The sequence below is a fragment of the Palaemon carinicauda genome, chromosome 3 (genome assembly GCF_036898095.1).
Source record: "Palaemon carinicauda isolate YSFRI2023 chromosome 3, ASM3689809v2, whole genome shotgun sequence".
Lineage (NCBI taxonomy): Eukaryota > Metazoa > Arthropoda > Malacostraca > Decapoda > Palaemonidae > Palaemon > Palaemon carinicauda.
Genome location: NC_090727.1, coordinates 7,437,448 through 7,457,534, shown reverse-complemented (window position 1 = coordinate 7,457,534; position 20,087 = coordinate 7,437,448). Strand labels below are relative to the sequence as shown.

Sequence of the window (20,087 nt, the reverse complement as noted above, 5' to 3'; positions counted from 1 at the left end):
AAAAAACCTATAGGCAATTTGCTGAATTTCATTCTTAATTAAGATTTTAACATTGATTATATGGATATAAGTTCTCATTACCTTTGCATAAATTAAAGATGTACTATAAAAACTTGAAATAGTTGGAGTATGAAAATTTTGTACCTTTGTTTACGCACAGCAATCATGGATGTTGGTATTGAGCAAAATTAATGTTTTATCTGTTGTCTATTCACAATTTTAAAACTTCTATAATTGTCCATATCTTTTCTAAAAAAAAAAAGAAGAAAAAACCAAACAAGTCAACATTAAAAAAAATTTTTTTTCCAAAATAGGTTTACGCTTGAAGTCCTTTACTGCGAAGGAATGGTTCCAGACTAGGATCTCTACCAAGAAGTCTCTAAGGAGAACGGCTGCATCTTTCGATCCACCTGGCTGAAGAATAAGCTTACGATAGTCTGCACCAATAACTGGATTCAGTATTCCTTCCTTTTTGAATCGGCTGTCATACATGTCCATTGAGAAAACTCACTCCACTGGAAATAAAGGATTAAGAGGCTAGTAAAAATCAAAATATTTTATTGTATTTGTTACCAGAACAGGTTCAAAATTTTACTTATTCTATGAGATGGATGGCTACTGTAAATGCTAAGTATATTTGGCATGGGGATAGAACTGTGGGGAAAATTTATGAAGTAGGTTGAGGCAGCTGGCCAACAAGATGAGATGAAGGGAAGTGAGAACAGAGGTAATGCAAGAAGTTGAAAATATGCTGTAAAAGCACCTTTCGTTAAGCCTACATATCAAAGTGAATAATGCTAGACATTTTTTTTTTTACTTGAACAAAAATTCCATTGATTATATACAGTAGAATTCTTTTCACAATGTACATTTTACTTTTTGTTCATACACTATATGTAAACCATTGTCCTTAACCTAAGAAATTACATAACTATGTATCTCGAACAAGGCTGTTAATAACAAGGTTTTACGTAAACAACCAGCAGATAGTTACGTCTTATAGCTGGGAGGCAACAGTCCCTTCCCCGCTCACTGACAAACCACATAGAAAATCTAACTACTGTATTTTTTTATTTAAAGCATGTTTGCTTTGAGGGTGGCACTTGTTATGCATTAATGTCTGGGAGAGTCGCCGAAGACCTGCATCACTTTTACGAATTCTCCTTCGACTGATCCTAATCGGTTGTGCCCTTCATGCTGAGGACATGCTTGCTCTCAAGTATGACAGGAGGAGGAGGAAGTACAAAATGAATTCAACATCAGGGTCATCCTCAAAGACGAAGCTACTATCCAGGCTTCTTCCACCCCTGGTACTGTCTACCTTCTGACTCTTCTCTTGGCTTCCTCCAGGTGTCCGTTTAACTTCAGGTCAATCCCAGGGGGCAAGGAGGTCCTTCCAATTTCTCTAGTGACCCTCCTTTGATATTTAAGGTTCCTCATCTCTCCATTGAAGGAAAGACTGCAACAAACCTTTGAGACACTTTCCAGAGGTCATCGCCCCTTCAGTGTCTCCTCAGAAGTCTCCAGTTTGACTTACTTCACCGGAACTTTATTCCCACCCTACTGAAATTCGAAAGCCTTCATTGCAAGTGGATGACCCTTGATATTCCAGCATGTTAATTAGCTTGCGCTCTCTCTCTCTCTCTCTCTCTTTCTGCGTGCGTGCTTTGAGACCCAACTCCTCATCGGTCTTCGGATCAACGCCACTGTCTTTTGGACAATTTCCTGCAAGCTCTTTTCCGGCTTATCTCGCTACTTCACTCCTTGTGATGCCCATCAGTCCAGGTGCACTTCCTCTAGCCAACCCTTCTCTACAAAGCAAGGTTCTTCAAGGCGTTCGCCACCTCACAAGCACTCCTTCCTCACGTGTGGTAGCAAAGCAATCTTTGGTCCATTCCTCTTTGGAGGATAATGATCATTCCAGTTGTGGACGCTATAGACCTTTCCCAACTGACTGCACCTACCTTTCATCACAGCGCACTTTTTCAGAGCTCTTTTCACCTATCTTTGTAGGTGCTCATCTCTTGAAGAGGTAAATTGGAGAAAAGGGATCATTCTAATCCATTTTCACCTGACAGGTCTTAAAGATTGTGTGCTCTGGTCATACAAGGCTCTTCTTCTTCTGGCCACATTAGGCTCTTAGCATCATCTCCTACGCCTATTGACGCAAAGTGCCTTGGTTAAATCTTAGGCTTTTATACAGAGGATCAACCGAGGCTTACCAGTACAGTCTCCAACTCGTGCGAGACTCCTCGGGTAAGCATTCGTCTCAGGATCTCTAAAGCAGCACTCTACAGCTAGACTAGTATTGTATAAGTGGGAGAATCAGTTACTACACATTTATACCCTAATAAGCTCAACTCCAGATTACATAATAGGGGTCATATTCTGGTTACACCCTCCCCAGAGGTGTGACCCGCTGGTGGGGGGTCACTCTTTTCTAGTTTTACAAATATCAAATTCTTTGTAATTTGAATTTTTCCTTGCATACTTACCATGGACTACTCTCTCAGGAGTTACTCTTTAGTTTAAACTTGCGACCAGAAAATTTTTCCCCCAACCAGGACTCCATTCTAGGCGAGAGGCATTAAAGCCTCAGGCTGGTAACATGCCCCAGGGTATGTTCCCTGCACAAAGCGACCTTCGACTGTCTTTGACCCACAATGCACCAAAAAGGTCGTGTCAGGCCTCATAAGGACAGGGCAAAGGTCGCCATTCGTACTCTATCCAGGTGCCACCGTTGTCTTAGTACCAGCTACTTCTGAGAACTAGCAGGGTATGTAGGGTGGGACATACCTTCGAGAGTAGTCTGTGGTAAGTATGCTAGGAAAAATTCAAATAACCAAGAATTTGATATTTGTTCCGATGCACTGTAACCACGGACTACTCTCACAGGAGACTTAGGCTTAGGAGGTGGGAACTGAAACGAGGAAGGGGCAGAAGACAAGGTGATAAATATGAAAGGCCTGTTGGGGAAAAACTACAAGAAACCTGCAATAACACTCGCCCGAGTTGGGGGACATCCATCGACGTAGAACTATCATACATGCCATGTAGCAGGAGAAGGGGGTATGGAACACAACGCGTCTCCCAAACTGGACATTAACACTGTGTGCAAGTCGTGGCATTAAATCCCTGTTGTGCCACCACGATGGGGCCGAGTCTGATGTCTTCGCGAAACACTAAGGAGCAGTCTTTCAGGTAATGGGAAGTGAAGGTGTTCTGTCTCTTCCACACACCTGCGCCACTGACATATTCTACGAAAAGGCCATCAAGGTACTGATGGACCTGATATCATGGGGCCTGGCACATGAGGCTTGCCCTTCGTTACGTACGCCCTTCGAATTACCTCCTTGAGCCAGTAGGAAATAGTGTTCTTCAAAATTGCCTTCCTCACTTTGCCCGTGGATATAAACACGTGTTTCACGGCGGGCCTCAAGCGGGACATCGATGCCAGGGACTTTCGGAGAGTCCTAACCGGACACAGCAGAAGGTCCTCAAAGTCATCTGACTTAGGAATGGCTGGGATCACCACCTACGAGAACCTCGGATCTGGGTTCTGGGTCTTGACTACGAAGGAGGGCACAAAGTATTGCCTCCTTCCAGCTGGAGTGACTAACATTAGCTGCCAGCCCATGCAATTTCCCACCCGTTTGGGAGAGGCCAGGGCGAGGAGGAACACAATCTTCAGGGTAAATTCTCTGTCCAGAGCATACCACAAGGGCTTGAACGGTGGTTTCTTGAAGTCCAAGAGGACATCCCACCTCAGAGCCTTCAAGGATTGAGGAGGGCAGGACTGGTCAAAACTCCTGATAAGCATGGACAGTTGCCTGGAACCACCAAGGTCTATTCCTTCCAACCACATGATCTGTCCCAAGGCGGCTCTGACCCCTTTGATGGATGGCACTGACATGTTTCTATCTAGGTGAACCAAGTAATCTGCTATTATTGGGATGAAGGCTCCTATGGGCTTACGCTCATTCTCCAGCACCACTTGTAGAACTCTGGCCATTTAGCTTGGTATTTGGCCCTCAAGGAGCAGCGGAGGCAGCCCGTCATCTGGGAAGCCGCCCTTGGGGAAAATCCTTCCCTTGTCAGAAGGCGCTTAATAACCTCCACGCGTGAAGGGATAGGTTTCCGAGCCCCTCGTGAAACTTCAGAAAGTGAGGCTGCCTGAGAAGATCTCCTCTGATGGGAAGGGTTCACGGCTGGGCAACTGCTAGGTCTCGTAGGTCGGGGAACCACTCCTTTTCTACCCACCAGGGGGCGATTAGAGTCAGCTGAGCCCTTTTGGGGGTCCTTAAGTCTGTTTAGGGTCTGCCGCAAGAGTTCGAACGTAGGGAACGCGTAGGCATCCAGGCCGTCCCACGGATGTTGAAAGTTGTCTTCCATGACTGCTGTTGGATCCAGGACTGGAGAGCAAGAACCTGGTAGCTTGGCGTTCAGCCTGGTTGCAAAGAGGTCCAAGGAGGGAGACCCCCCCACCTTGCAACTTCTGGATGAAGGGACCACTCGTTGCCTAGGACTTGGCCTCTCCTGCTCAAGCCGTCCGCCACCACGTTTCTTTTTCCCGGAATAAATCTTGCCATCAGGGTAGTCCCATTTACCTCAGCCCAGGTTAGAATCTCCTCCGTCAGGCCCTGCAGAAAACGGGACCTCAGGCCGCCCTGTTTCTTGATATAGGCGACCACCGTGGAGTTGTCCAAGATTAGGGAGATTTTTCTGCCCGTGACTTCGTCCGCCAGGGACAGTAGAGCCCTCTGCGCTGCCAGGAGTTCTAGCTCGTTTATGTGGAAGGTCTTCTCCTCCTCGCTCCAAAGACCCGATACCGAGTTGTCCTGCAGGTGAGCTCCCCAGTCCTCCTTGGACATGTCCTTGAATAGTAGTACAGTACCTCGGGAGGAGAGTCCAGGAGGGATATTCCCGCCAGTATAGTCTTCTTGTCCAACCACCACTGGAGAGCCTCCCTTGATGCCTGCGTTAGGTCCTCTGGTCAATCCCTGGTCTGAGGAGCTAACAATCTTTTCATGTCCCACTGAATTGGACTTAGACGTATCCTGCCCCGAGGGACCAGCTTTTCTAAGGACACCAGGTGCCCCACAAGCCTCTGCCACTGACGAAAGTTGGCCGTTTCCCCCTGAGGAATGGTTGTCTGATTTCTTCCAAGCGTTCAAGCCCCTCTGACATGGGGAAGGCCTTGGCCTGGACCGAACATAAATCCATTCCCATGTACACTGTCCTCATGGAGGGGCATTGTTGGGACTTCTCGCAGTTCACGACAATCCCCAACACTTGGGGGGCTGTGGAGAGACCGAAGCAGAGGGTGCAGAATTGGAAGACCTTTTCTCCTCACTTAAACTTGACGAACTTCCTGCTGGAGGGGTGTACTGGGATCTGGAAATAAGCATCCTTTAGATCTATGGACAGCATGAAGTCGCCCTGCCTGATAGCAGCCAGGACAGTGCGAGGGGTTTCCATCTTGAAAGGAGTCTTCCTGATGTATTTGTGAGGGAGGAAAGGTCTATCACCTGTCTCCAACCTCCAGTGGCTTTCTCCACCAGGAAGAGCCGACTGAAGAACCCCAATTCTTGTAGGGGTGCTCATTGGACAGCACCTTTCTGTAATAATTCGCAGATCTCCTCTCCTAAGGCCAATCTTATGGCCTTGTCCTTGTGGGTAGTAGCCTGGGCCTGTAAGCCCGTTATTAACGGGGGGTAGGTCGTTCTCGAAGGGCAACCTGTACCCATCACGAAGGACTTGAATAGTCCCATAGGTCTGCGCCCTGGGCGGCCCATGCTTCCCACCGATGATTGAGGCATCCCCCCACTGAAGGGAGCATGGAAGAGGGGGTGGGGGGCTCTCTTCCTACTTCCTCCTAAGGAACTTGGTGCGTGGTCGTCGGTTCAGTCCAAACCCCTGCCGACCGTTAGGAGGGGCACTTCTGCCTGGTACGGAGGTGGGCTGCGGGTGTCTGGACCAGCGTGGAGAGGGAGGAGGAAGCCTGTTAACTGCTGTAGGAGGCCTTGGAGCCTCCCTATTCCCATGATTATGATGTTTGGAGGAGGAGCTGGAGGTCCTGTGGAGAACAGCATCTCTGTTGTCCCTACTCCACTTATTGAGGGCTTCTTCAATCAACCTGTCATCAAACAGCGCCACGTTTGAAAACGGCAAGTTTCGCAGGTTCCTTATTTCCCTCGAGGGAAGCCTCCTCAGCATCCTGTGAAGAACTGTGTCCCTCCTACGAAGGACAATGTTGGAATCGGCTACCAGGGACTGTTCCGCTTGGAAGGAGATGAACCTCCTGACACTGCTAGTTCCATAAACTGTTCCTTGGCCTGGTCCGACCAACCCGGCTGTTGCAGAGCCAAGGGACCCATGGCGTTGTACCACAAGGAGACAGAGAATGAAGACCACAGTGCTGACTTGAGGGCGATGATCTCTTGGATAGAAAAGGTCTCCGAACTCCCTGTAGCCTTATCTTCCAATAATCCTGGGGACAGGGATGCCAAGTTCCCCTCCACGGGTCTGGCTGTCTGTGGAAAATCCTCCGGGGCGTATAATCTTTGATGCCTTACCCTTGGGTAAGGCAACAACTTCATTGACCCCGAAGCCTTCAGAGAATTCTTGGGGTCTGCGACAGCCACACTAATCTTCCCCAGCTTTCTGCCCAGAGTTGGGGTTAAGGGGAGAGACATAGGGGGACGAGCTTCTCGAAGGATGCCAAACTGCTCCTCCAACAAAGAAACTTCCCCTGGAGGAACAACAGGGTTTGGCTCCGGCAGGGTATTGAGGTGCCTGATGAGCGCCAACACCCTGGAGAAGGAGGAAGAGTGTTCCATCAAAGTAAGGATTCTCTTCTGCCAGACCCTCCGATGACTGGTGGGCATCTTCTCCAAAGAATCTCCCCTCCGGAGGTCCTGTCCACGTAGGGGAGGATGAGCCCTGGCAGGATCCTTTGCTCTACACCCACTTGATGAGGCATGATGGTCTAGGGGACCTCTACAACCTTGAGAGGCCCTTGAAGAATTTGATGAAATGGCGACAGCCTGTCGCATCCTCCAACCTTCTCTTCTTGGGGACGGGGTCCACCACGACCGATGCGAGAGGGGGAGAACCCGTAAAGGTCCTCGACGAGTGTGTACCCCCCCCCCCCTTCTCTTCTTCTCTATCTCCTATGGTCCTGCAAGGGAAGCTGGAATGACGACGGGGGCATTCCCTGAAGGGTTTGTTCTTCCCATGGTGGCAAAGGATCCTTCGTAGGGGACCTGAACGGGGTCCTTGGAGTGTCTCCCCAGTGTTCCTGATCCCAAGGGTAAGGATCTCAGAACAGTTCACCCCAATGCAGGTCAGAGGCGTATTCCGATGATGGGGCGGCAGTCGCCAGTTTGGCGAAGGCCTAGATGGCGGCGCAGCGGCATAAGCCAATGAGGAGGTATATGAGGTAGCTCCAATAGATGGCGCTGGTGGCTGAGGGGGTGCCCGGTATCCCCGAGATTGCCATGAGGTAGGGGGAGGCTGTGCATATGTGTGGGCAGGCCAAGATGGCGGCTCTGGTGGCCGGTCGGAGGGCACCACGTGTGAGCCACGTGAGGCGGTCGACTCGCTCATCCTGTTGATCTTTTCCTTCAATCTCCCAAGAAGGGATATGAGTGCCGAACTCACTGAAGGGGATGGTATGGGGGAGCCAATAACAACGGAGAGAGTGGTTGAATCGGCATAGTCCCTTCTCCCTCATTGATTTGCTGTAGTGATGGTGACATCGACGGAAGGGAAGGAAACCTGAAGAACAGCTCGACGAAGGTCTCGAACCACTGCCTTTCTTCGAGGAAGACTTTTTCCATTTCTTTTTCCTCTTCATGGCCATAAGAGCCCATTGGGTTTCAGCCCACTCAATACACGTATCGCTCTGAGTACAGGCACGACCACGACATGAGGTACACAAAGAATGGGGATCAATTTCCAAATGTGAAAGGAAAGCCGAACATGCTTTCCCATTCACACCCAGACAACGACGAACACGAGTGTTATCCATCTAAACACTTAGCACACACAATAAGTTGAAAGCGCAAACGCAGGTCACAGTTTAAGTCGCGAGCGAGAAGTATGGGTCTACACTGGGCAATGACCAGAGTACGAATAGCGACCTTTGCCCTGTCCATACCAGGCCTGATACGGCCTTCTTCTCAGTCCATTGTGGGTCAAAGACAGTATGTCGCTTTGCGCAGGGAACATACTCTGTGGCATGATACTGGCCTGAGGCCTTTGCCTCTTGCTTGGAATGGAATCTTGGTTGGGCGAAAAATTTTCTGGTCACAGGTTTAAACTGAAGAAGAGTAACTCCTGAGAGTAGTCCGTAGTTACAATACATCGGAACAACTGTCAATTATTCCCAATTGAGTTCACAGCAGAACATCCTCCTTTGAAGAAGCTGATGATGAACCTTCAACCTAGTTATCCCCCTTAAGACTGCATCGCTCCCGGATGATCGAAGAACTTCAACAAGCCAAATCTCTCCCTTTGCAGCTGGTGCCCGCAGGAAGGAGGGAAAGAACTGGAAGGCTGTCCAGGAAGTTTAACCACTGGATCCATGACTGGTTCAACAGCTTAAGGTTGTCAGGATCTCAGACCAGGCCACGGACAAATCAACTGGCTGCATCTTTCATCTATCCTGAAAGGAGAACCTGTCTTGGGATTGGACAGTGGTGTTCCTAGAGTTAGACAGAATTCCAAAGGGTAATTTTCTCAACCAGCTGTGCCGTAACTATCAGATGCGTAAGTCGTGACAGATTTGACATTTTAAGGTGTTACTCTGTATCAAAAAGGTCATCGGCCTACGAGACATCTTCCCACCCTAGAAGGGCAGGAAGGTAGCCATCGACCTTCTCTGTCCTACCCACTAGCAGCGCGAGGTCTAAACTTAAGCTCCCTTGGTCAGCCTTAGCCGAAAATAGTGTTTCTGGTCTCTTTGAGGGTCGGGGGATACTCCTGCTTGATTCTTGCGGTCTTTATGAAGTAAAGGAAACATTATTGTACAAAGGAGAAAATACCTTTCCCTCTTCCACTAGACACCGCAGTTGTAGACTTGTCACCAGGTTGCTCAGCAGAACATCTTACAATGGTTTCAGTTAACCTCGTAAGTGACAGAGACATCTGGCGTGTACCAGAAGTCATGGCCATGGGTATTGTGTAAGCGGCCTCTTGGATGGACCACTGGTCTACTACTTAACTGACCTTAATATTAAAGAAGCAGGGCTTTAAAGACTTTGTCCTGACTGATGGGAGCTAGCCTATTTAAGTTTCTAATGCACCAGAGCCAATCAGTGGGCCAATACGGTACTTAAGCTGCCGAGAAGGATAATTTATGTAACTCGTCGTTGAAGGAGCCTTATCTCTCCGCCAGCAAAAGTAGGGCAATAGCGTAAAAGAGGAGGATAGAAACTTGGCACACTATCCTTCAATGTGCTGCCCTTTCGACAACTTCAACCTTCCACATCAGGACAGAGCAAAACATCTACTCAATTGATTCGGCCTCAAAAACCAACTCGGCTAAGCCCTTGAATCCATCCTTAATAATGTGTCGATGCAATCTTAATCCTCCTCCTGCCAGAACCAGGGTCTCAGTAGTGATAGGGGGAAAGGCAGATGAAAAAGTCTGTTTGGAAGGTTGTTTCCCCGTCTTTCACCACCAGTAGCAGAATGTGTGCTGGTCAACTGAAGGAGTTTAAAGTTTCCATGGTGCAGAGAGATGGAGGGCGGAGGTCCTTCGATCCGTTTACCTCCTCCTCCTCCTCTGATTCCCCGCATGGTGACATTGTATCACCAAGGGTTAGGCTAAGATCATCTTGCCCAGCAAATGTAAGTTCAAGCCATGTTGAAGAATAGCACCCTTCTGGAGGTTGGCAATGGCTCCCCAGCCCTCTTCAATTAAAGCTTTTTTTTTATAAGGAAGAAGCTTTCTTGTAAGTAAGGCATCTGGAGGCTAGTGACTGATCATAGACCTCTCTTCTTAGAATATGTTCATCTGACAAACACACTTCAGGATGGAGACTACAGTCACAGTCAGACAACCAATCAGGCCTCAGGATTTAATGGTCACCTTGGATTTGAATGACACGTACTTCCAAATCCCTATCTGACCCCTCCTCCAGCTAATACAGCTGGAAAACTGCTTCAAATTCAATGAGGTTTACTTCAGCTTGTCAATGGCCAAGTTTTCAGAAAGATCTTCAAACTGGTATCCACATGGGCACATGACAATGGATAATTGGATGATCCTAGTGGAGTTGTAGGACGACCTTCTCTTCCTAGAAAAGTCTCTCTGTTTTGTCAAGAACTGAGGTTGTGATAAATTGAGAAGTCTGTCCTAACTCCCATTCAAAGACTTGTATATCTGGGGATGGATTAGACATAATTTCAAGAGAAAAAGTATTACCGTCCCAGGAGAGGATTTCAAGTAAGCAAAAGATTGCTCCTCCCTTCCACTAGCAGTTCCTTCTTCCAGCACACCAATAGCAGAAACTTCTGGGGCACTTAACTTCATTAGGACGGTTAGTTCCCAGGTGCGGGAAACCACTGACATAAAGAAAAGCAAAACCCCCTCCCCTCACGTTCGGCAGTAGTAAAAACTCCTACCAGAGACAACCACAACAGTGTGCAATGAACCAACTTCCTCAGGGTTATTACATGGACACCATCAAGCCACACTCATTAGGAAATAAACAAATCCTCCAACAGTCAGAACAAGAACAATGTGGTAGGTTGCAGGATTGCACAGACAACTGTCGTGAGTTACAGTTATCAGGAAAAAACTACAGAAATTCACTTCTTCCTTAACAACACTTACATACGACAATCTGCCAAACAATTTATCTAAAAAAGCAAAAGGATAAAATGCCCAATTGGAGAGGACACAAGAATGTATCTTGTATACTGGTGACTGAAATCAGTGAGGGGAGGGGGGTACTTCCCTGTCACCACATTAAGTTTTCAACAGCCAAATTCCAACTATACTTTTCTAAAATCCAACTGTCTAAAGGACAAGGATTTGTATACGTGTAAGAACAGCTCTTCTTATTTTGTCTTTTTTAAGTGAACAATTAATTTTCTTTATTTGTAGGACTCTTTACATGAGGATCAGTTCATCTGAAATATTGACCATAAAAGCCAGCACCTGATGAAGGGAAGACTATATATTATTGACTATACTTATATTAGATTCTCCATATTGTAAAAAAAAATGTTATGATTTTATGGGAATAATCTCAAAGAGGCCTTAAGCTTCTCTACTAGATTAATCAATTGAGAGAAATTCTTGTTACCCTATTATTTTTTAGCTTTGGGTTATTTCTATCATGCTTCCTTAATATAGTATCATTTAGTACTTACTAAATATCCGTAATACTGAGCATCATAGCCACCAGCTAAATGACCAAAATTAGCAGGCATGTTTGTGTTGGGTATTGGTTCAATGTCCATTATATCTCTGTATGTCTGGGCAAAGAGAGACTTTGTATCAGCCTTCCCTGTCCTATGAATTGATTGATCAAATGTACTCAAGATAATCTGACGAAGGTTGAATCCACCAGCATTTGCTTTTCTTGACTTTGCCAACTTTTCAACAATCTCATCAGGAAGAGTTTTGCCTGTCTGGAAACAAAATAAAATCACAAAAATGTTACTAAAGAATAATTCCATTATTTGTATTTAATTCAAAACCCTTTCCTTAACTTGCATGATGCAAATCTACTTCACTATCTTAACCTAATGAATGTTATTAATACAACACACATTCTAACTCGCAACTGCAGGAAAACCTCTTCCATTAAAACTGTATTCTGTCTCCATGAAAAAAAGTAAAATAAAATTACAAAATATATAGCCAACATTAATTGAAGAAGAAACACAGTTCACACACCTCATAATGGGCTGACATGAGAGCAAGAGGCTCTTTTTCCCAAACCCAATTCTCCAGCATTTGTGATGGTGCTTCTAAGAAATCCCTTTCAACTCTTGTGCCTGCAAACATGGCAAACGTTGCTCGTGAACATATGTGATGCATGACATGGCCAAATTCATGGAAGTAAGTTTCCACCTAAAAATAAACAGATTAATTAGTAAGCAGTCAATTTGCAAACAGTATATAGTTGTTCAATCATTTACCAATACCTAAGTATGCAAAACTAGATTGTTAGTAACATACCTCTGAATGATCCAATAGAGCTGGTTTATCTTTGGTAGGCTTTGTAAAATTGCACATCATTGCACACACTGCAACCTGTTATAGAATAAAAAAAATATTTTTATTACTAGCTAAGCTACAATCCTAGTTGGAAAAACAGGATGATATAAGCCCATGGGCTTCAACACGGGAAAATAGCCCAGTGAGGAAAGAAAATAAATAAACAAAAAAGAGAAGTAATGAACAATATAAACAAAATATTTTAAGAACAGTACAGTAACCACGTCAAAGAATACCTTTCATATACTATACTATAAAAAGATACTCAAGTCAGCCTATTCAACATCTTGATAATTTCTAAAAATTCTTAGTAGTCATACTGGATCTCTAAATCCGCGAAGTACATATGTCAAACCCCCAAAGAAAAACTGACACTTCTTTAGCATTCTAACATGGCTATTGCAATTATAATCTAACCCGACTTAGAAATCACATAGTACCACTTACAAAAACTAAAATTGTTAACTATCATTTGTATTTTTCCTTGCATACAAATTACGGTCATTTGCATGGATACTCTTTCAGTGAAACTGGAACAGCCGTGGAAATTTTTAACAAGAAATTCGGTACGTTTAGTAGTAACTGATGAGGGTAACTGGATAACCCGCTAAACTGAGCGTTTCCCTAACCATTTTCTTTTGACATATGTATAAAAAAACATAGTTGATTTAAGGCAGTATTTGTTATACTGTAGACGACTCTGGTTTGTGTTCAAGGATCAATGCCAATCCTTTTCAAGATTTGCAAATTATCCTTACCATGATATATAATCCTTTGTCATTTAAAAGGAAACTCCCTACTTAATGGGATATTAACTTCCGGAACATGTTTAAGGGCAGTGGATGGATAATTAATGTAACTACCTGGATAGCTTTGGATGTGGGATACCCGAGTTGGTGTATGTGCAAATATGAGAAGACTTCAAGAAATTCCAATAGAATTTGGCTATCTTAATGAATTATGAGACACTGCCATCTTACCAAGAAGCGTCAAGACGTCCCCAGTCTTACATGCTCATGTCCCCCTTTCCCCACTGTTAAGAGAAAGGATGGAGGAAAATTAATTCCTTTGACAAACGACCATCTTAAAACATGTTCCATCTGGTCTGATCAATGATAAAGGTGTGTGACTGTGAAAAATACAAGTCAGAAATAGGAAAGACCAATTCATAACTGTCATCCAACATTTTAATATAATAATATAGATGATATGCTGTTCAGCCCAAACAGCTGCTCAGGTTGACCCAACATAAGAGCAACTACCACACATAGCAGGAAGTACAAGTCTCCGGACTTGTGGGCACTTTCCCGAGATAGATAGATGACAAGGCAACCTGGCAAGATTCCTCCCTTGTCCTCAGTAGTACCTGGAGTCCACAGGGAAAAGCTCAAGAGTAAGCAGAGCTTTTGGCTAATAAATGAACACACCTGACTCCTGAGTGAGAACATGGTTCAAAGTTTAGAGGTTTATAGGCCATTCATGAATGGCAGAGTCAAAGGACATAGATGTTCCTCTATCAAGCAGGACTATGCCCTAGAGACTGACCTTATGTATGATCAGTACCCAAACCCCCTCACCACCCAAGCTAGGACCAATGATGGCCAGGCAATGGCTGCTGATCTCAGCAGATAGACCTAAAGGCTTCCTGAAACCCCCATCCTTAGCTCACAAGGATATTGAGGTTGCAGTGACCAAAGGAACTAAAGAGTTTGAGAAGGACTCGAACCCCAGTCTGGTGATCACCATTAAGAAGTAGTGTGTCCCCAGGCATGCACCTACCTCTCCTACTCAAAAATAAAAAGACACTGATTCAGCAACCGACTCAAATAATTGCAAAGCAAGCACAATCAACGACGAGAATTTTGATTGGTCATAAGACCACATTCCTTAGATGAACACGTCGTCTTAGTCAACCCCACCCATCCTAGGTCATGTCATCAGAAGTCTTGAAGGAGAAGTCACATCCCACTTTAAAGGTCCAAGTTCAAGAGGTGGCCAGGACTGTTCAAAGCTTTAAGCTTTAAAGGACTTTGGATACTTCTAAAGAAGAGAGATCTAGTCATTTAGCCAGAATACCTGGAAAAGATATGCATGATAAACCTTCATTGCAGACAGAAGAAAATGTCTCGGAAAGAAAACTATGAATGCTGTGATCCAGTGAGCAGATGCTGAAAAAAAAAATCACTTTCAAACATTGACAACAAAAGATGGCCTACTTTCATCGGTATAAACTTGTAAAGTACATCTACAGTACTGTGGAACTCTGAATATCTGAAATCTCCCATGACATCCTGCAGGAAAATTCTTCCATGCATTAGTGGTACTTCAGTTGGTGTGGCTGTCACAGGAGTATGTGCTACAGGATAACTCTTGGCACATCAACAAGAAGGCTTAACAGATTGGCATAGCACTGCCTCTAACCAACTAGAAGCCAACACAGTTACCTTGAGATAAGGTTGGACAATATACTAAAGATCATCCGACAAAACACGCTGAACAGTGGGAAGCCACAGAGATCGTCAAAACTCTCACAAGGGTGTTAGAATGTTTCATCCATGCAGCCCATTAATCTACTGGTACAGTAGTGCAGAATATATGGAAACTGTTCAGTGTGACACAGATAAATCAATAAAGTTCTCAAGACCTTGAAAAGTCACCTGATTATCTCTGGGTGTGGAGGTCTTTCTGTGTCTTATAACTCTCTTTTGAGATCGAGTTATCCTATATTATGGTGTAATCTCCATCACATCACTTTCACATCTACCCCCAAACACAAGGTTTCCGTCAATGTTGGATGTCCCATCGGGATCTCGATTGGAACAGGACATGGGGGGGCTGAGATCCAGAAAGCGTAGTAAGTAACCGGCCCGAAGGACACTTGCAAACCGAGGCTCGGCCTTGGGTCTCCAAGTAGCCCAGTGGCGAGACCAACAACGCCCTACTCTCGATACCGGTTGAGGAGAAATGCCTGTCTCTGTGATTCCCTCCCCTTCCCCTCTTTTCACAACCATCCTTCTTACAAGGAGTGACCTGTGGTGATCAAAAAGGCTGTGCTAGCACAGGCTCTTTTCTTAAAGATGTAGTGAGAGTTGCGGAACGGGGTCTCTGAGCAGACGCTTGGCCCATTCCCAATCACTAACCTGCAGGTTTAAGTTGTTCCCTTCGAAAAGCCAGAGCCCTTACGGGGGCCAGCTAGAATGCCAATATATGGGGGCATAGGAAGAAAAACACAAAATCCTGAAAAAATTAACAGAACTTCGAATGGCAATGGAGAATGCGTATACAATATATTTCGTCAAGACTCCTCTTACTTTCATAGTTATAGGGTAATTAGTAAAAGTAACAATAAACCAAAAATATTGTTCCCTACAAGAAAATGCAGTATTTCTTCTTTTATTGTAAATTTTTATAATTATTACATTTTGATAAAAAAAAAAATTGTGAGCAATGGATTCCATGAGTCACAAGACAATGTATTACAAGTCATTACACCCTTCGGCCCTCTCAGTCCTAGCACAAACCTCATAGAGTACACGTTTGAGTTTGACCTCTGACATTCACTCGTTTTTCATCATGCCTAAGAGGGAAAGACAATTTCAACATCTCACTAACATAAGAGGAAAATTCACTATAACAAGAGTTCAGAAGTGGGTAATATTGGTGAAGGCAGTTAGTGAAGGAGAGAGATGATGACGGTGCGACCCTCTCGCCTAAAGAAGCAAAATATTGAACAAAAGGATCTTCATTTATGATTAAATTATGATAAATAACTTTGTTTTGGTTTATTAATATTCAAAAAGGAACATAAAAGTCATAATAATCATGATTTATTAATATTGTCTTTGTAAAAATACAAAGAAAAACTTTGAACGCCGCTCGTACCTCAAAACTAAACTTATTGATCTTCAAATTCTATCTTCTCCCTTAGTTTTAAAGATATAGCACTAAGATTTGGTATATAGCTTAGAAAGACATTATAAAAAAAAATGAAGGGTTTTCTAGCAATTTTTGTTTCATTATTTTTTTCTCAATTTTTTCCCCCTGATTTTTATGGTTTATTTTTTTACCATAATGAAAAAAAAATGACTTTTAGACAAAATCTTATGCAGTTTGGAGATGTCCTAAGTCACCTTATAAAGTGATATGAATGTCAAAGTCCTGTCCTTAAAAAACGGCATTAGCCAGCTGGCCCCCTTAAAGGCAACAGCTCAGTAGTTCAGGGAACCGTGAAGCAATCCTCCACAAATTCACTACCATCTGCATGGCAAGAGACATGGAACTACGTCGATGGGTTCCTCAACGCCATCTTCAAGTTATCCTGCTTTTAACCGAGCCACCAGTGTCTCGCTTCTTCAAAACCCTGTCAGCCCACGGGTTCATTGACTGGTGGGATACGACTGCCTAGAGAATGGGGGTGACAAGATCTTCCTTGATATGCCAGAACGGAGAGAATTCTCAAATAAATAGATTTGATCGTACACCACAGTGCTGATCAATGATCAAAGCTCCTCCCTCCACAAGAAGCTGGAGCCACAGGGATCTCTTCCAGGCCATTGCACTCAGGGTAGATAGGCTTTCAGGTTCTGGACCATGCCCCAGAGTTCCCGATCCTGAGGACACAGAGAGGGTGAAGTTGCACACACTGAAGAATCTACTCCCACTACGAATGCAACTGTTTTGTCCCCAGGGAGACAAAGCACATAATAGAGGATGAGGAAGGCCCAGCGAGCCTAAGGCAAAGTGAAAACTCCTGGTACCTGTGCCTTTGGCGCCAAGGGTCGGGAAAGAGAGACAACCACGGCCCTGTGCCCGAATGCACTAGCAGCAAGACTTACTTCCCTACAATCTTCATCTATTTACTAAAGTACACATGCACACATGTACAACAGTAAAATGTACAATTCCCTACTCCAAGAGCCACTCTACAAAACAGGGAGGAGCAATCGTCCATCTAGGAAAATCAGCAGATGGAGGTTGCCGCAGCTCCTCCATACACCTTTGAACAGACTGTGTACCACATTGTACACCTTTGTACTGGCTGTAGTGGGACAGGCCCAGTACACAAGGTCCTGGCCCTGGTCCCTACCAATATCCCTGGGGGGCCATACACAAGGTCCTGCCCCCAGTTTCTTGCAATGTCCCTGAGAGGCCACAGCACAGTACCTGGGCCAGGGCTCCCTGGGGCCAGGACCCCAAACTCGTACACCAGCTCTAGCTGGCCCGCTAGCCCCCTGCACGGACCCCACAGAAAAGGAATCGAGCCACTACCTTTTGCACCAGGCTGCATTGGGGCCTGGGCCAAGGCCCGATGGGGTCGGGAGCCCTCTATCCTTTTGGAAGAAGAGGTAGTGTAGCAAGGAGTCCTATCCCTATAACTACGGCCGACTTTCCTGGACTTCTTTCACCTCTTCCTCCTCTTCAGCTGAGAAGAAGACCAGGAGGAATAGGAAGAAAAATTCAAGTGCTTTTTCCTCACTCCAACTCTGCATACAAAGCAGTCTAGGTCTGAGTGACTGCCAAGAATGACATTCTCCCAACAGAAGCCACAACAATGGGGCACTATCATAGGGGAACGGGAAGGCACACCACTGATAATGAGGGACACAGGGGAAGGGGTGGAGAACACTGGAACTGGATTAGGGAACAAGGCCACACCAAAGAGATGGGGGATACCTTACCTTTACCTTACCAGGCCTGGGGCCATCCAACATAGACCTACTAACCACCAGATTCCCTGACACTCGGGAACCACCACACACTTTGCCACTGGCACCACACGATATAAAAACACAAATCTGCTCAGGGGGTACTAAGAGAGAGGTAGCCTTGGCTACCACCTCCCTCAAAACAGTCATGGAGGGCCTACCTGAAAGACCTACGGAACTCCAAGCTTTCCTTGGGTCAAACTCTTTGTCAACAGCCTCATATCAGAAAACCCTTCAGCCTTTGAAGGGGAGTGGAGAACACCTGCAATTCCCAGCACACCAACAGAGCCTGAAAAGGATGCTATTGTCTATTTGCTCTCTCACAACCCCAGCGGAATATCTCCGAGGGGTATAAGCTCGGAGGCGGCAGCAGCAGACCACCTCCCGAAGTGACAGCAGCAGTAACCTTCACCATTGTCTTTTTGGGCGTTGCCCATTCCAGCTCCAACAAACGTTTACCGTGCTTCTTGCTCTTCAGGGCACATCCCTGCCACTGCATGGAGGCTACGATCGACACTTAAACTAAGGGGATACCTACAAACAGACATGCCCCCCCTAAGATACAGAGGGAGTACAGATCTACAGCCGGCTTCGTCATGAAGCAGCTGCAGTGACCGCCCATTCCCCGACCACACTAAGTTCTTATTTCCATTTCATTATTCATCAACCACACACCATTATGCAAAAGGAATCAACAGTTTTGACAAGTGCTGTAAAGTACTGTACATGCGTACGCCACAGCAGTCAAAGTAAAAAGTGAGTTATGATCCTACTGGAAGGGGCTGGACTCCTCGCCCGGTACCCTCTCCAGTCGGATAAGCATTTGAATACACGATTCCAGCTCAAGCCAAAGCAATCTCCCGAATTAAAGAACGAGGGTTTGTATGATGTCTAGTAACAGTATTGTCAAGCATAATGGAAATACCAACTTCAACAGTGTAAGCATATGATCAAATATGTGACATGTTTTCCAAAAGACTATATCCAGACCATTGAAACTGATATTTGAAAATTCCAGAACAAAATCCAAATGCTAACCTGACGTTCGCCATCACTTCTGACACATGATGGCTGAAGAGGGAAAATTGCAGCATGGCCAAACTTTCCATCACGTGGATATAAATCTAAAAAGAAGTAACCCATCTTCTCGTCAGTTTTGGCATCATTAACTCTGTACTGGAGAAAAAAAAAAAAACATTAAAAGTTGGCACATACATTAAGTTCCATCAAAAAAAAATATTTTAAATACAAAAATATAACTTAACAACCCAAGCTGGGTATAGAGAAAAAAATTATCACAAGTTTACATGTCGAAGTCAAGAAATTGTCACTTTGGAATATTCATAAAAATAAGATGATTTTAAAAGTAAAACCTATTTTTATCATACTTGTCTTCAAATATAAAATCTATTTTTATCATACTTGTCTTTAAATAGTACAATGTATTAATTCAGATTTTCAACTTCCTGACCACAGAAGAGATATAATGTAACTTCAAAAAATTTATCCCTCTCTGTAGTGTGTAAACCCCCCCCCCCCTCCAACTATTATACTGCCCCTCACTTGCCATGTACAGAGAAGGGAGTGGAGAAAAACAAGTCTCCTGAGTACAAAGATAAGAACAAGATTCAGATTAACGGATAGAAAGATCAACAAAAACAGGATTCTGATTAAACCAGTTGTGACATCTAAGCTATCGTATCACCTTAAATAAAGTTTGGATGAGGGCAGGAAAGTAAATATGGAATAATAAGTTTTAGTTTAAAAATCATTGATGAAGCAATGTGAATTGATAGATGGAGTCCATGCATAAATCAACTTTTAGATCAGTGATAAATGGAATGCAGAAATAAGCACCTGCTAATTCTATCCAAATCCCTTTTCTAACTGACGAAACGACTGAAGCGGGAGATACTGTCTTAACTACAATAATCAAAGAATCAATATAGATCTATAGGCATCAGGGTTACAAGAATTAGATACTTCGCTCCAAAATTGCAGAAACCTTAAGAGTCTGTTACTGATACTCCAAAGCACCTTTTGATGCCTGCTTTTTATCCCTATTATGAGGGTCAATAATAACACTTTTTATTTGGAATCATTGATTGGAAGTCTCAGCATGCTGTATATAGATTCTAGTTAGT

The 20,087-nt window shown here is 44.6% G+C and overlaps 1 protein-coding gene and 1 long non-coding RNA gene across 3 annotated transcripts in view; one reads left to right on the top strand and one right to left on the bottom strand.

Annotated features, from left to right (window-relative positions):
* Window positions 1–19,099, top strand: part of LOC137638201 (uncharacterized) — a 68,101-nt gene extending 49,002 nt beyond the window's left edge. The window contains exons 3-4 of the long non-coding RNA XR_011043870.1: window positions 315–536; window positions 18,962–19,099. This is a non-coding gene — a long non-coding RNA (uncharacterized lncRNA). The remainder of the gene's footprint in view (window positions 1–314; window positions 537–18,961) is intronic.
* Window positions 385–19,395, bottom strand: LOC137638200 (thimet oligopeptidase-like). 2 transcript variants are annotated; one of them, XM_068370281.1, is made up of 5 exons: window positions 18,982–19,395; window positions 12,200–12,274; window positions 11,915–12,091; window positions 11,386–11,646; window positions 385–515 (listed from the first exon to the last, which is right to left on the bottom strand). In XM_068370281.1, exons 1-5 carry the CDS (start codon window positions 19,084–19,086, stop codon window positions 456–458), a joined length of 678 nt encoding a protein of 225 aa, XP_068226382.1. In that variant the 5' UTR covers window positions 19,087–19,395; the 3' UTR covers window positions 385–455. The 2 variants fall into 2 exon arrangements, with proteins under 2 accessions (XP_068226382.1, XP_068226383.1); XM_068370282.1 differs by lacking the exon at window positions 385–515 and adding an exon at window positions 11,065–11,170 and having other exon boundaries at window positions 18,982–19,392.
* Window positions 19,396–20,087: the final 692 nt, after the last annotated feature.

Bases quoted from the DNA above. Each gene is read 5' to 3' on its own strand.
- LOC137638200 (XM_068370281.1), bottom strand. From the start codon at position 19,086: ATGGGTTACTTCTTTTTAGATTTATATCCACGTGATGGAAAGTTTGGC. The intron at 12,275-18,981 runs GTTAGCATTTGG...ATTCTATAACAG, and splicing joins GAAGTGATGGCGAACGTCAG to GTTGCAGTGTGTGCAATGAT. The intron at 11,647-11,914 runs GTGTGTGAACTG...TTTTGTTTCCAG, and splicing joins TCATGTCAGCCCATTATGAG to ACAGGCAAAACTCTTCCTGA.